Source organism: Abramis brama, assembly GCF_963993115.1.
Source record: "Abramis brama genome assembly, chromosome: 9".
NCBI lineage: Eukaryota > Metazoa > Chordata > Actinopteri > Cypriniformes > Leuciscidae > Abramis > Abramis brama.
The window spans coordinates 31,992,541-32,006,624 of NC_139971.1; the positions used below are offsets into that span (position 1 = coordinate 31,992,541).

The following is a 14,084-nucleotide window of genomic DNA, read 5'->3' on the forward strand; positions in this document are numbered from 1 at the left end:
GCTAATATAGTAATTGTTATAGTTATCATTATTGGTGGGAACGGGCCTTAAAACTATTTCACAATATTATGGTTTTTACTGTATTTTTAATCAAATAAATGCAGCCTTGGTGAGCATTTGAAAGGCAGTGTCTATATAGTGAGGTCCAAATGTCAGAAAAAACTGGGATTGTGTTAATTAAAACTTGGAAATTAACATTGATGTTTGCTTTAGGATTTTGACAAATAAAAAAATAAAAAAATTAAGAAGTTCAAGGAAGAAGAAATATTTACGATTCTACACTATTTTAGATCATTAATCAATTAAAGCTAGGGGTAGGCAATGTTTTTCATAAACTGTTACACTGTTATACTCTTTGAATCTCTCTTCACATCCTGATAGCAACCAATAAGTCTCAGGACCAAAATGTTTGTCCAATCATCGCATTCGGTTCGAATCAACACCAAAATGAATCTGCAGCAGTCAGGAGGTACAAGTCAGAGCTCTGTTCATTATTATTGTAATGTTATGTGCTTTGAGACATGAGTTTATTTAACGACATCTTTCGTGACGCTTTGCAGACTTTGCTCTGACTGTGTGTGTTCACGTGTTTTGAAGGAGGCGTGGCTTCAGAGACACTCAGGGAGGGTGGGATCCTATGCTTACAAAGCTAGCTTGCTATTGCTAGTCTCTCTGAAATTGCCGACCCTAGCATTAAGCAAAACTGTGATACTGATTCATGATCATGATCCCCTTTGTACAGATGGTCAGATAATCTTCCATTCAAATGAGTCAATTTATGTATATATATATTCTTAAGTTTAAAAATTGAAGGTTAACTTCATAACATCAGTATGTTGCCTTATTTTCTATACAAACAAGTCGAAAGTCTTGTGAGATGTTTCTAAAGGTGTAAGGCTTTGCGAGAGGGAAAACAGCACCCGATTCATAGCAAACGTCAATAAACTCTTCACATTTTTATGACACAGCTGCAAACAATATTATGTCTCTGCTACAGGTGACTAAAACTATGACTTCTGCTAAAAAAAACATCTCTGAGACGTTGCTGGAAATAGAAACAAATACTCAGTGTGTGTATTACTGAGAAATCTGTCTGTACTAGATTCTAGAGTGACAGTGACTTCCAGCAAAAAGCAGAACTCTACCCTGACGAATCCCTGATGGGCATGCAAAGAAGTCTGAGTTTTCTCCTGTTGTGCCACAACACAGAAAACACAAACACTACAAATGAAACTACATGACGAGCAGGATGAGTGTACATAATGTGTATATAAGAACACAGCAGAGATGTAGTCACAAACCTCACTGTTGATGTCAGCTCCTGCATCTAGCAGCATCTGAACCATGGCTTCGTCACCGCGGACACACGCATACATCAGAGGGGTCATGCCCTGGAAAACACAGAAGACCACACTGAGCATACACCAGACGTATCTTCTGATTGTGGAGTAATGACAGAATGCAACTTGACCATATTGTTATGCAGGATTCATTCAAATACATTGCTCTATTTTATATGGACGAAATTCAAACACTGAAAGAGTCTTCTTGTGCTGATAATTAATCTACTGGAAAAGCTTAATGCTACTCAAATCGAGAGTTGGAAAATCAGATAACAAGTGAACTAACTAAGAAACAAATGTAATGGCAAACGTTTCCACTCCCTGAGGTCGAAAATGGAGCAAAGCAATCAGTAATGGAAAGAGCACTGGGATGTTTCTAAAAGCTGGCTCTGATTAATACAGTCAACCGTCAAAATACTTTTTCTTTCTGGGCTTCCATATAGGGAAAATATAGTAATGTGTGCAAGCTCTTAAAGTCTGCAACCTTCTGGCTTACACATTTATCTACATTTAGTTGCTTTTATCCATTTACATTTTTGCACCTGGAGTTGCACCTGCATTTTTACTGGTGATTTTACCTCATGGACAAACCGCTTCAGGAGTCTGAATCTGCAAACTTTAGGTTATAAGACCAGGCAAAGACCATTACAACACACAACACTTACCACAGTTTTTCAAACCCCCAGGAGACAGTTTGCAAAATGTTTTTTTTTTTTTTTTGTTATATTGTTTTAGGGCTGTCAAGGTCAACATGTAAATCTAGGATATTAAAGAAATATGTTAAACATTTTTTTTTTTTTTTTTTGCATTCACATTCAACATATATATATTTTTGATTTAACTATTTAATTCCTGCTGGATAATTACATTAATTAAATTGAGATGAATTATGATTATTTTATTCTACCGACAGAGAATGTTTTTAAAAGAAAACAAATCTGCAAATAGTTTTGTAAAAAAATAATAATAATAATTTAGATAAATTCAATAAAAAGTTGATATAAAATGTAAAAATATTTTCCAGACAATATTTGAACAATTAGCCAAAAAGCCAATTATTTAATTGAGGAAATATGTATTGATTTTCATTGTCTTTTATTGTCACACTTAATATTGGTGAAACATTTATTTGATCAAAAGTACAGTAAACATTATGAAATACTATTACAATTTAAAGTAACTGTTTTTAATTTGAAATATATTTGAAAATTGTACATTTTCAGCATCATTACTTCAGTCTTAAGCATCACATTATCCTTCAGAAATTATTCTAATATGCTGATTTGGTGCTCAAGGAACATTTATTATTATTATTCATGTTAAAAACAGTTGTGCTGCTTAATATCTTTGTGGAAACTGTGATCAATTTATTTCAGGATTCTTTGTTGGGCAGAAAGTTTATGAAATATAAAAGCTTTGTAACAATGCAAACGTCTTTTGATCAATTTATCACGTCCTTGCTGAATAAAAGTATTAATAAAAAATAAAAAAACTTATCTCAAGTTTTGAATATTATAGGAAGGTGTTCCCACATGGACGAATCATAATAATGTGGTCATCAAGAAGTCAACAACACCTACCCTACCATACTGTTTAAAATAAACTTGATGCGATTTTGTACTTGTATTTATGAACGTGTCTGTTATCATTAGTGCTGAATTGAAAACGTGATACTCATTCTAACCTGTTCACTCATACTGTTGATCCCACCGGGCCCAAGTAAGTTGATGGCCTGGTTGACAAGGTCAGTGCGGCCGCAGTTGAGCATGCGGAAGCCCAAGTCCTGCAGGAACTTAGCCTCGGTGGAGGCAGCGTCCAGCTTACGTGACACGCAGAAACAGTCATCCGTCCTGTGGCACACACACACAAACATCTTTCTGATGTCTTAACCCTCATCAAAAAAGCTTGAGTCACACATTCCAATTTAAATATTCACGTAAGTGTGAATCTTTCATTACAACACTCCGCTTAATAGCAATAAAGCAGCAGTTATGGTGCAATGAAGGGCGTGTGTGAGGTTGACTAAGCTTGTTTTCCCTGTACAGACTGTTTATGAGCCATTTCCATTTCACTCATGATGGGTAGCAATATCTGGTAGCTGGATGTTAATTTAATGGCATCACGCTTACTTCAGCTGGCGGGGTTCACAATCCACCCCGGGCAGCAGGAGTCTGGCCGCCTGCCGAACATCATCGCTATCCACTGAAAAGCTGCGGCGGTGCTCTGTGTGTGCCAAAGCCACTCTGATCCACTCCATCAGAGGAGGCAGTACTAGAAACGGCCTGCAGGGGGAGACAAAATGAGATTACTGTTCTCTAACAAATACATATTTGTTATTTTAGCATTATTTATAGATTAACATTTTGAATTAATTTAATTATTACTTTTTCCAGCTTTCATTTTAATTTTAGTAAAAATTTTAGTGATTTTGTCTTTTTTTTTTTTATAATTCCAAATAGTTTTATTTCAGTTATTAATTTTAGTAGCCTACTTCAACTTAAACTGATTTCATTAACCAAGGCAACATTTCAAATTGTTTAGTTTTTCACTTAATATTTATATTTTATTTTATTTCAGCTATGTTTCAATTAACAAAACATGTTTCTTACCAGTTAGTTTTAATTATTGATAACAACACTGGTCTTTAAACACCTACATCTCAGAGAGACAAAAGCTAGATTTAATATCACAGCAACTGATTTATGCAGCTCAACTAGCAACAGACATTTTCATGACCTTGGAAGATGAAAATGATTTGTTTTATTTTCTTATAAGCAGTTGATCAACACAATGTATCCTGAGAATTTCTATACCAAACAAGTTAAAAAATTTACCAAATGAATAAACCAATAAATGTTCACTTATTTAATATCTTTTAAAATGACGTTATCATTTTCCAGCAGATACAGGTAGTGTTTAATCTACTCTGCATTTATTCATAACGTGGCAATGTTTCATTGCATTACCTTTGCCTTGCAGTCTGTTGCACTGTATTTCACATTTATACTCCTCTGCATTTCATCATATTATAATGTCAAGTTGAATAAACGACTACTTGGCTTAAGGTAAGTACCATGAGCGAATGCATCAATCAGAAACCACCCTAACAAAAATACCCAGACACTTTGCAACGCCTACAGTAGGTACAGTGGAAGTCCCCTCACCTCTCGGTCTGTAAGGTGACTTTGGAGGGCTCTACGTTGGGGTTCTCCCACTCCATCTGAGGGCAGTGCATGAAGTAGCAGAGCGTATATAAAGCCTCGGGCTCCCAGTGGATCAGGCTGCTCTTCTGAGGGAGCGGAGTGCCGTTGCTGTGGTTCTTTATGCTCAGAGGCTGGAGGTGATGCATGGCTCTGGACACTAAATCACCTGCCGGGGCACAAGAGACCTTTGGTTTGCTGAGAATGATGTAAATGGTGAAGGACAGTACTGTCGTCGCATTGACGTTACAGCATAAAAAAATTAGCAACTCCGTCAATCACTGTCTGCTAGTCAGCTGTTTGTAGGTCCTCGGCAGCATGTTTGTCAGTAATGAAATTCTTGGCCAGTCCATCAAAATGAATATTACCCAAACCCGTTATGTAACATTGCCATACCCGTCAGAACCATATATATCAGTCTAATACTAATTTACATAATAATATATTATATATAATTACTTTATTTCAATTCACAAATTCTATCAAATTCTATTTGCATATAGCCTATATTCTTTAATGACATCGCATTCTTATAAACACTTAGGGCCCGATTTTAACGAACTGAAATGCAAGTATCAAGCGCGAAACGCAAGTAACTTTGTGGGCGGGTCTTGGGCGCTGTTGCTATTATACCGGCGGGATAAATGACTCTTGCGCCCGACGCAAATCTAAAATGGGTTGGTCTGAAGTAGCTTCATTATTCATAGGTGTGGCTTGGGCGTAACGTGAAATAAACCAATCAGAGCGACATCTCACATTCCCTTTAAGAGCAGGCACGCTTGTTCCATGGCGGATTGCTATTATAACGGCGGATTTGCCAGGCGCGCGCCAGGAGCGGTTCACAGCCGAGGAGACTGACGTTCTCGTCAGGGCCGTAAAACACAGAGAAGTGACATTGTATGGGGATGGGAGAAACACACCCAAATTAGCTTCGGTTAAACAGGCGTATAAAAAGTTGGGTAAATGTGTAAGCTAGATTTATGCCTATTTTTTCACATCTTCATGGACACAACAATGATTTCCCTCGTGTGTAAATATTTGTCCTTGTAATAATGTATGGTTTTCTAAAAATGAGAACTGCTGCGTCTGTGTGTAGGCTGGATGAGATAAGCAAAGTGTATGCACGTTGTGCACACGCTACATTGATTATGGCCAAGCATGCGCCCTTAAAATAGCATATGAATAACAAAACGGAATTGTTTTCTAAACCTGCAAAATAGCATCAGGGATTGTTTGCGCCGGAACACGCCTCCTCTTTGCGCTGAACCGCCCACGGGAGCGCAAGTTCATTTCCTAATTTACCGACGTGCGTCTGTGGAGGGAAAAGTCCGCTGTGCGCGGGTGCAAAATAGGAATGATACATGCGTCGGTGTACAAAGTCAATTGCGCTGGGTGCAAGATAGGCTTAAGATATTGAGTTGGGTCCATAGATATTGAGTTGGGTCCAACCCTTGAAAAACAGCCCCATTTATCCCTCCTCCACCATACTTTATAGTTGGCACAATGCAGTCAAGGCAAATATTCTCCTGGCATCTGCCAAACCCAGTCTCGCCCATCAGACTGCCAAACAGAGAAGCGTGACTCGTCTCTCCAGAGAACACTTCTTTAGAGTCCAGTGGCGGCGTGCTTTACCCCACTCCATCCGACGCTTGACATTGTACTTTGTGATGCGAGGTAGTGATGCGCGGGTCGGCTTTTTTTCCAACCCGCGGGTCCCGCTTTTATGAAATTATTTGGCCCGCCCCAGCCCGCCCCAGCCCGCCCCGCACCACTGTATCTATTTTTACAACCCGCCCCGCCCCACACCCGCGATCATTAAATAGACATAGGCCTACTAGGCATTGTAATGTAAATGAAAACAGCCTTTATTTCAGCCTGAAAGTGCTTGGAAACATCGCCATGTAAACTGGCAATAACAGACGATTCTGAATATGAACCATAAATCAGGTCATATTAATAAGATAATGATTTAAACATTTTCAATTTTTACAATGCAGTGTTTGTATTCATCTAATTCATCATTCACCTTTTTTTCTTTTAATTATGTAAAATCCCGACCTCAATTTCTCCCGCACCTCATCTTCCATCTTCACTTTTATTTCTCCGTCTTTGTTGTTGTGGCTGGCGGGGGGAGCTGCTTGGCGCGAGCTGCTTGGCGCGAGCTGCTTTGCGCGAGCTGTGTCACCTGACGCCAAAGGTTTGGGGAAATCACGCAAGTTGCATTGCTACGGCCTTATCAAAGAACCTACTAAAATATGATTAGATTGATATTCCCAAATATTTAATATAGGCTGGACATTGCATGCAACATATATGGATTTTTATTTTATTTTGTTTTTAATGACCCGCCCCAACCCGCCCCGCAAATAAAGTGACAATTTCTTTACCCGGCCCGCGGGTTATGAGACAACCCGCGCATCACTAATGCGAGGCTTGCATGCAGCTGCTCGGTCATGGAAACCCATTCCATGAAGCTCCCGCCGCACAGTTTTTGGTGCTGATATTAATGCCAGTGCAAGTTTTGAAATCTTTAGCTATGGAATCAGCAGACTGTTGGCGACTTTTACACACCATGTGCCTCAGCACTTGGTGACCCCGTTCTGTTCCTTGTGGCTGAGTTGCTGCTGTTCCTGATGCTTCCACTTTACAATAATACCACTTACAGTTGACCATGGAATATCTAGCAGGGATGAAATGTCATGGACTGACTTAGTGCAAAGGTGGCATCCTATCACAGTACCATGCTTTAATTCACTAAGCTCTTCAGAACGACCCATTTTTTTCACAAATGTTTGTCAATGCATGGCAAAATTGCAAGAAAAAAGGGGGTAACTTACAGCTACAGGTTTTATTTTACTATGCAAAAGCAATGAATCGAAAAACAAAAAGCTCACAGGAAAAACATACATATACACCATAATCAGTTATTAATATTTTGTTGGTTCTCTCTTGTTTTTGCAAGTGTTTAGAATTTCTTTGTATGAGAGCCCAGCTAAAAAATTATGCCCACACAATTTTGCATTTTCCATTGCATTATCACAAATAAAACAATTGACTCCAAGCACAAATATGCAATATGCTTACAAAATTTTTATAATTTGAATAAAGGGTAAAGATGTAAATTTTCCTAGGCTGGACACTTTTGGCCACTACTGTATATACATATACTACAAGTGCAGTATTTTTTAAAGATGAGTATTTTGCTCACCAAGCATTGTTTTCTATTTTAATATACTGTATTTCACATGCAGTTTATTCCTGATGGCAAAGCTGAATTTGCAGGAGTCATTACTCCAGTCTTTAGTGTCTCATTATCTTGCAGAAATCACTGAAATTTACTAATTTGGTGCTGAATTATTGACCCTTTTCACATTTCCGGGTTTCTCAGAAGCGGAAGTCGTCATAGTTGGGTAAACTTCTATAGCGGTGAATGAGAGAGATTACATTAAATATATTTTATTGTTCCTATCTGCTCAAATAGCAAAGGTAAAACTCCACAATATATATATATATATATATATATATATATATATATATATTGCATGTATAGCTTAGTAAACCACATACAAAGATATTCTACAACTGTGTGCATGTTTGCATGAGATTTTTTGTAAAGAGCACACTATCTGATGGATGAGAAAGAGGTCACAAACCTCTTTTCAAACAAGGTCACACAAAGCTCAGCATTCATTACACAGAACATTAAACACTCTCCATCTCGCTCCAATGACTATTTCCTTTCATATGTGAAACTTTCAGATCATCTACGGTCTCATTTAGTCCATGAGACCTAATTCTTCTGAAAGCGTTCAACTGAACAGCAGTGTGTTCAGTACAGTCAATAACAGACTCTGAAAGGCACACTAAGAAACAGCCTCATCTATTGCTAAATAACTGCAGCACTCACACTTGTTCTCTCAAGAACATTTTGCACCTCTGTTACTCCAAATGAATTAACAAGGCCGCCTGTGCGAGATAAGCATTAATTTAGAGAATAAACGGCTTGTTTAACTGTTGTAATTCTGATTTCCTTTGCCAAGGCAGCAGATTTAAAGAAATAGCTCACCTAAAAATGAAAATTCTCTAATCATTCTGTCAACCTTACGTTGTTCCAAACCTGCGTGACTTTCATGGCATTCTGAAAAAGGTCTCAATGTTTTTTTGTTTTGTTTTTCATTAAATGAAAGTATCTAAAGTTTTATTGGATCCCAATGACTTTCATTTATATAGACAAAATAGTTTATTTCATGGATTTGGAACAACATGAGCGCGAGTAAATAATGACAGAACAAAGCAAGAATTGTGCCATTATAAAGAGGGAATACTGATGAGTTTGGGAGGAAGCTATGTGGACTATATGACAGCGGAGGGCAAAGATATGCACTGTAATTATACACAGTAATTACAGGATTATGCAGAATACATTATCAGGAGCCACGAAAGTACACACACAAAACAATAAAGCGTATAAGAATACACCTGTCAGCACAGAAACGCACAGCGTTAGCAGTCAGAGGTGGTGGCAGGAGGCTTTCGAGAGGAGGAGAGGGACTGGAAGCCACCTGGGGCACTTCTGTGACCGACACTCATCTCTTATTCATGATAGCGTGTGACATTTCCTCAAGTCAGAGGGGCAGCAGAGGAACTGACTGAGAGATATGCTCAAGATTAACCAGCTAAACAAACACAGCAATGGCAAAAGGTCTTCGACGATTAATCATGACCGTAAACCTCCCAACCAAGAGGGCTAATCATCTACAGGTACTGCAGGCTAGTAATCATGGCAATGTAAGAAACCAACACAGCAGAACATTTTCTGTTTGCTTGAGTGTCTTGGGTTAAATATGATACTCTCATGCGTAACAGCAGAGAAGGTGCCCTTCATCACCAGACTGAGAATGAGACGTTGGGAATGGAGGATGCAGAATGGTGTTTTACTGTGAAAACTGAGCAGAATCGATTGGCTGTCCTCCCAGAGCCAAGACATAAATTACCAAGAAAAGGCCATGAGAGAGAAAGGTGCTCTGCTTGGCTTTATGTGAGAGAACAGATTTTTTGGTCCTTTTGATCCGTCAAACTGGGATTCACTGGATTAACTGTAGTTGTTTTATTTAAAATGTCTGGAAAATTGCACGTCATGAGTATAACATAAAAAAAAGGAAATACCAAAATAATGAGAAATTAATATATATTTATATACACACACAGTTGTAATCGAAAGTATCAACCACCATTGCGCATAAGGTTTATTGGAAAAATTGACAAGCTTTCAGCTGTCTGCTATGAAAAAAATCTAACAAAAGTAATTGAAATACCTCAACACAACAAATGTTTCAAGTGGTTTCCCCAAATTCAACTGTAAATGCAATTTTTAATGACTTCTGCAGTCTCAAAACTATTCAACCCCCTGAATAGAATCCCTCACAACAGCACAAATCTGCAAAACAGGTGTTGTCTCAAGCACACCTGATGCAACTAATCAAGGGCTTCATTAGTTGCACCAGGTGTGCTTGAGCTACAACACATGAAATATCTGAACTGGCTAGGTTTGTTGAGTGTCACTTTTGACTGCATGTTAGAAATATGAAATATAAAGTCAAAAGAATGGTCCAAAAAGTTAAGATAATATATCGTCACCCTTTACAAACAAGGAACAGGATACAAAAGCGAAGGCACTAAATGTTTCTAGAGACTGTTGGAAGCATAGTTTCTAAGTTCAAAGTTAAAGGAACAGTGGTTGCACTACCTGAATGGGGCAGAAAAAGGAAGCTATCAATGGCTGCAACCAGATTTCTGAGAAGGCAGATTCAGAAAACCCCTTGAGTGACTGCAAAAGACCTGCAGCAAGACTTGCACAGTAAGTAGAGTTGTCAAAAAGTACCGACTTCGGTACTGAAATTTTAAAAATGTTTTAAAAAAAAGATGTCTGTGATTGGCTACAATGATCAGCGCTTCAAAAACATGTCGTACATACACATCAATGACGCTCTTCACCGAGTGCTTACACAGATACAGACGGGAGCGTTTAAAACGCATGTTTTTTAAAACACTTTCAAACACATCAGTGTTCTCTCAAACACTCCCGTGCGTTGATCATTGTAGCCAATCACGGACATATCCGATGAGTGCGTGAACACAATGGCCAATCAGAGGTGTTTAAGATTCCGCTCAATAGCACTTAAAGCGTCACAATATTATCATTATTTTTTTGACAACTCTAACAGTAAGGCGCGTACTAAACACATGCTGTTTCCATGCCAGAACTCCAAGACATACACAATTATTGACCCAAAAGCACAAGAAAAGTCGGCTCCAAATTGCTCAAAATCATATAAATAAGCCACAGAAGTTTTGGGATTGTGTTCTGTGAAGTGATGAAACAAAATTATAATATATATATTTTTATAATATTTAAAAAATATAGGACCATTTGAGTTTTGCATTTTTTTTAGATATATTACATATATTTGAAGTTGATACTGTATATTTACACTTTTCATGAGTTTCACCTATAGTTTTCTTTTATTGCTCTGTTAAAAATACCACTTGGTCTGGGTCTCATCACACCCATATAATACAGTTGGCTTTTCCAGACATGCCAAAGAAACATATTCCAGCAGCCATCAAAGCTACAGCAGTTCCTGCAACAGAAAACTCACTGCTTAGCAGAATTACTGTATATGCTGTAAGAAAAGTGTAGATAAACAATTAAGAACCAGTCATTGGGCAACAGCGGTGCTCCAGAGCAATGAAATGTAATGAGCGTTTTATGGCGCAAGAGGGAATAGATGCATTAGCAGAGCTATGGGAGGAAACAGAGCCTTTTAGGAAAAAGGGGGAAAAAAATATTATGGACGGCATGGAAACACTCAATGATGGCAATTTAGCCACAAAGGTCTTTGATTGGTTTCTGGCCAACCTAAAAAAAAAAACCCTCCTGACTGTGGTGCAGGTCTCATTCAGACCTAATGTGAGACATTTAAACAGCTATTTATTCTGCATAAGAGTTGATTCTCCTTTAGGGCTGTTTTTAGAATCGGTGCAGTCAGACTAATGCAGAAATGTCCATTTCCCAATTAGCTGTTAATGGCTAAGTAACTACAATAGCCAAAAGTAAAGTTCTTGTATGCACACTCAAATGCTGAAAGCAGAGAATTAGTCTTATTTAGATCAACCAAACCATTACATGAACAAATGTAGTATGTAAGAAAAAAAAGCCCATAAAGTGTAAATGAGCTTAGCTTCTCTGGAGTTAATTTGTCACTTATTTACAAGGGAGAGCATATTTTCAATAATAGAAAACTAAATTTAAATATCCACCACTTATCTTTTCTATTCAGTCAGCAAGCTACTCAATCTGCATTAAAATAAGCACTGTTAAAATGACCCCAGAAGGAAAATTTATTTTTCCAGGCAAATCCGGCGAGGGAATAGGACACAATACGAGATACGAATATTTAAGAGACAAATACGACAAAAAAGGCTTCTAATGCATTGACCTTTGGACCCTTTAGTGCTCTGCAGGGAGAGATGTATTCTAGTTAACTGGCTCACGAGTGACACATAAAAACCTATGAACCGTAATAGAAAGATATAATCTATTGCCGTGCTCTGATGTTATGGGATTTATAAGAGTGTAATTATATTAAAATACAATTACCGTATGGAATAGGAGATTTCAGACTTCCCTCTGGATATGTACGGCTGTGAGAGGATTGTGACAAGCCTACAAAAGGTCATATGTGCTTCAGATAACAAGGATTTCCTGAGAGGCAGTGACTTTGACAGTCTGAATGCCTTCCATTCCAGTTTAATAACTTACAGATTTGAACTTCATTATAACCATGATCCTACTGCTAATCGTGCATATTGAAAAAGCACGCTACAGTTATACATTACGTAATATATATTATGAAACATTTTATGAATACAGACTTGGTGTCTTGTTCACATTAAGTTTATAATATTTTAAAGCTTTCTGCACAGGCAAACCCTGTAAAAAAAAAATCAGCAACATACACACAAAAACTCGTTTATATCATTATAAAAATAAAACTGTATAATTAGATCAGTTCAGCTTTCTCTTAAAATAAACACTGCCCTTTGAGTAAGAGAGTGCTCTGTTGTGACTGTCCAAATGCAGAAAGACTCTCTATGTGACAGTTGTTGTTTCTGCCCTTGCTGGAGGCAGCGTACTGGATGTGTAAAGCAGGGGAGGACCGTTGTCCCTAACCAGGGTTCAAACTGCCCTCAACTTCCCCTGCAGGGTCACTGGGGACAACCATGAGAAAGAGAGAGAGAGACAGAAGAGAAGAGCTGGAAATAGACTAAGCATTTTACGGAAATCTCCATGGATACTGTCTATAAAAAAGTACTAATGGATATTTGATATTTAAGATTTGAAGAGCACATGCATTTTTAAAGGAGCAGATAGCAGCATTTTGTGCATGTATCTGCTTCTGTGGGCTTGCTATGGTATGTTTTCCGTTTACTTTTCAGATATTAAACTGGGCCATGCGTATTTGTTGTATTGGATGTGAATGATTGTGTTTGTTCTTGCCGAGTTCAAGGCAGGCATTGCGGCTAAGAATATTTCTGTACTGCAGAACATATAGTATTGCGTTTAAAATCGATGTTCTCCCAAATAGAACAAGCTTTCTGCTGTAAAATATATTGAATTACATGATCATTCTCCTAAGTAAGAGAGCTTTATATCTAATCAGATTTGCATTTCCTAACGGAAATAACATGCTTGCAAGTCAGCAAAAGAAAAGTGTTAAAGTTTTGGGCAAGAATGAGTTTAAGGCTTTGTTTCTGTATAAATGAAATGCTGTCATTGTCATGACACTCAGCATGCATCATGTTTTCAGTTGGCTGCGCATCACACGTTAATATGCAGTGTACAGGCAACTATAACTGGCTAAACATATGCAAGGAAGACAAGAGCCATAACAATTCAGTTTTCAAAAATATGCAAGAAAGAAGTCCAATCATAATTCAGTATGCAAATAAATGCAGGGGGGAAAAAACAATGGAAATTTGGGCACAGCTGAGAGCTACACTTGAATGATGAACATTCCAGCAAAAATTATATTTTAAATTTCTATTATATTTTTATATGTCGTTGTCAAGACACTCAGCATATGCCTAAACGCATAGCAGAGCAAAAAACAGAATGACAGAAGCATGTAGCTTAAATGGAAGAAGTTTGGAATAACTAGGGCTCTTCCTAGAGCTGGCCTCCTGGCCAAACTGAGCAAATGATGGAGAAGGGCCTTGGTCAGAATAGTGACTAAGAAGCTGATGGTCACTCTGGTTTAGGGAAATTTAGAGAAGGACAAACATCACTGCAGCACTCCACCAATCTGGGCTTTATGGCAGAATGGCCAGACTCAAGCCTCTACTCAGTGAAGACACGTGAAAACACACTTGGAATTAGCAAAAAAGCACCAAAAGGACTATTTCAGACTGTGAGAAACAAGATTATCTGGTCAAGCATCATGTATGGAGGAAACCAGGCACTGCTCATCACCTGCACAAT

General features: G+C 38.0%; 1 protein-coding gene across 4 annotated transcripts in view; it reads right to left on the reverse strand.

Annotated features, from left to right (window-relative positions):
* Window positions 1–14,084, reverse strand: part of btbd11b (BTB (POZ) domain containing 11b) — a 66,635-nt gene that overhangs the window by 13,833 nt on the left and 38,718 nt on the right. For all 4 annotated transcript variants that reach the window (XM_084125027.1, XM_084125025.1, XM_084125026.1 and 1 more), the window contains 4 exons: window positions 4,508–4,712; window positions 3,473–3,625; window positions 3,028–3,193; window positions 1,302–1,391 (listed from right to left, as the gene is read on the reverse strand). In XM_084125027.1, the coding sequence (XP_083981153.1) occupies window positions 1,302–1,391; window positions 3,028–3,193; window positions 3,473–3,625; window positions 4,508–4,712 (614 nt within the window). The remainder of the gene's footprint in view (window positions 1–1,301; window positions 1,392–3,027; window positions 3,194–3,472; window positions 3,626–4,507; window positions 4,713–14,084) is intronic.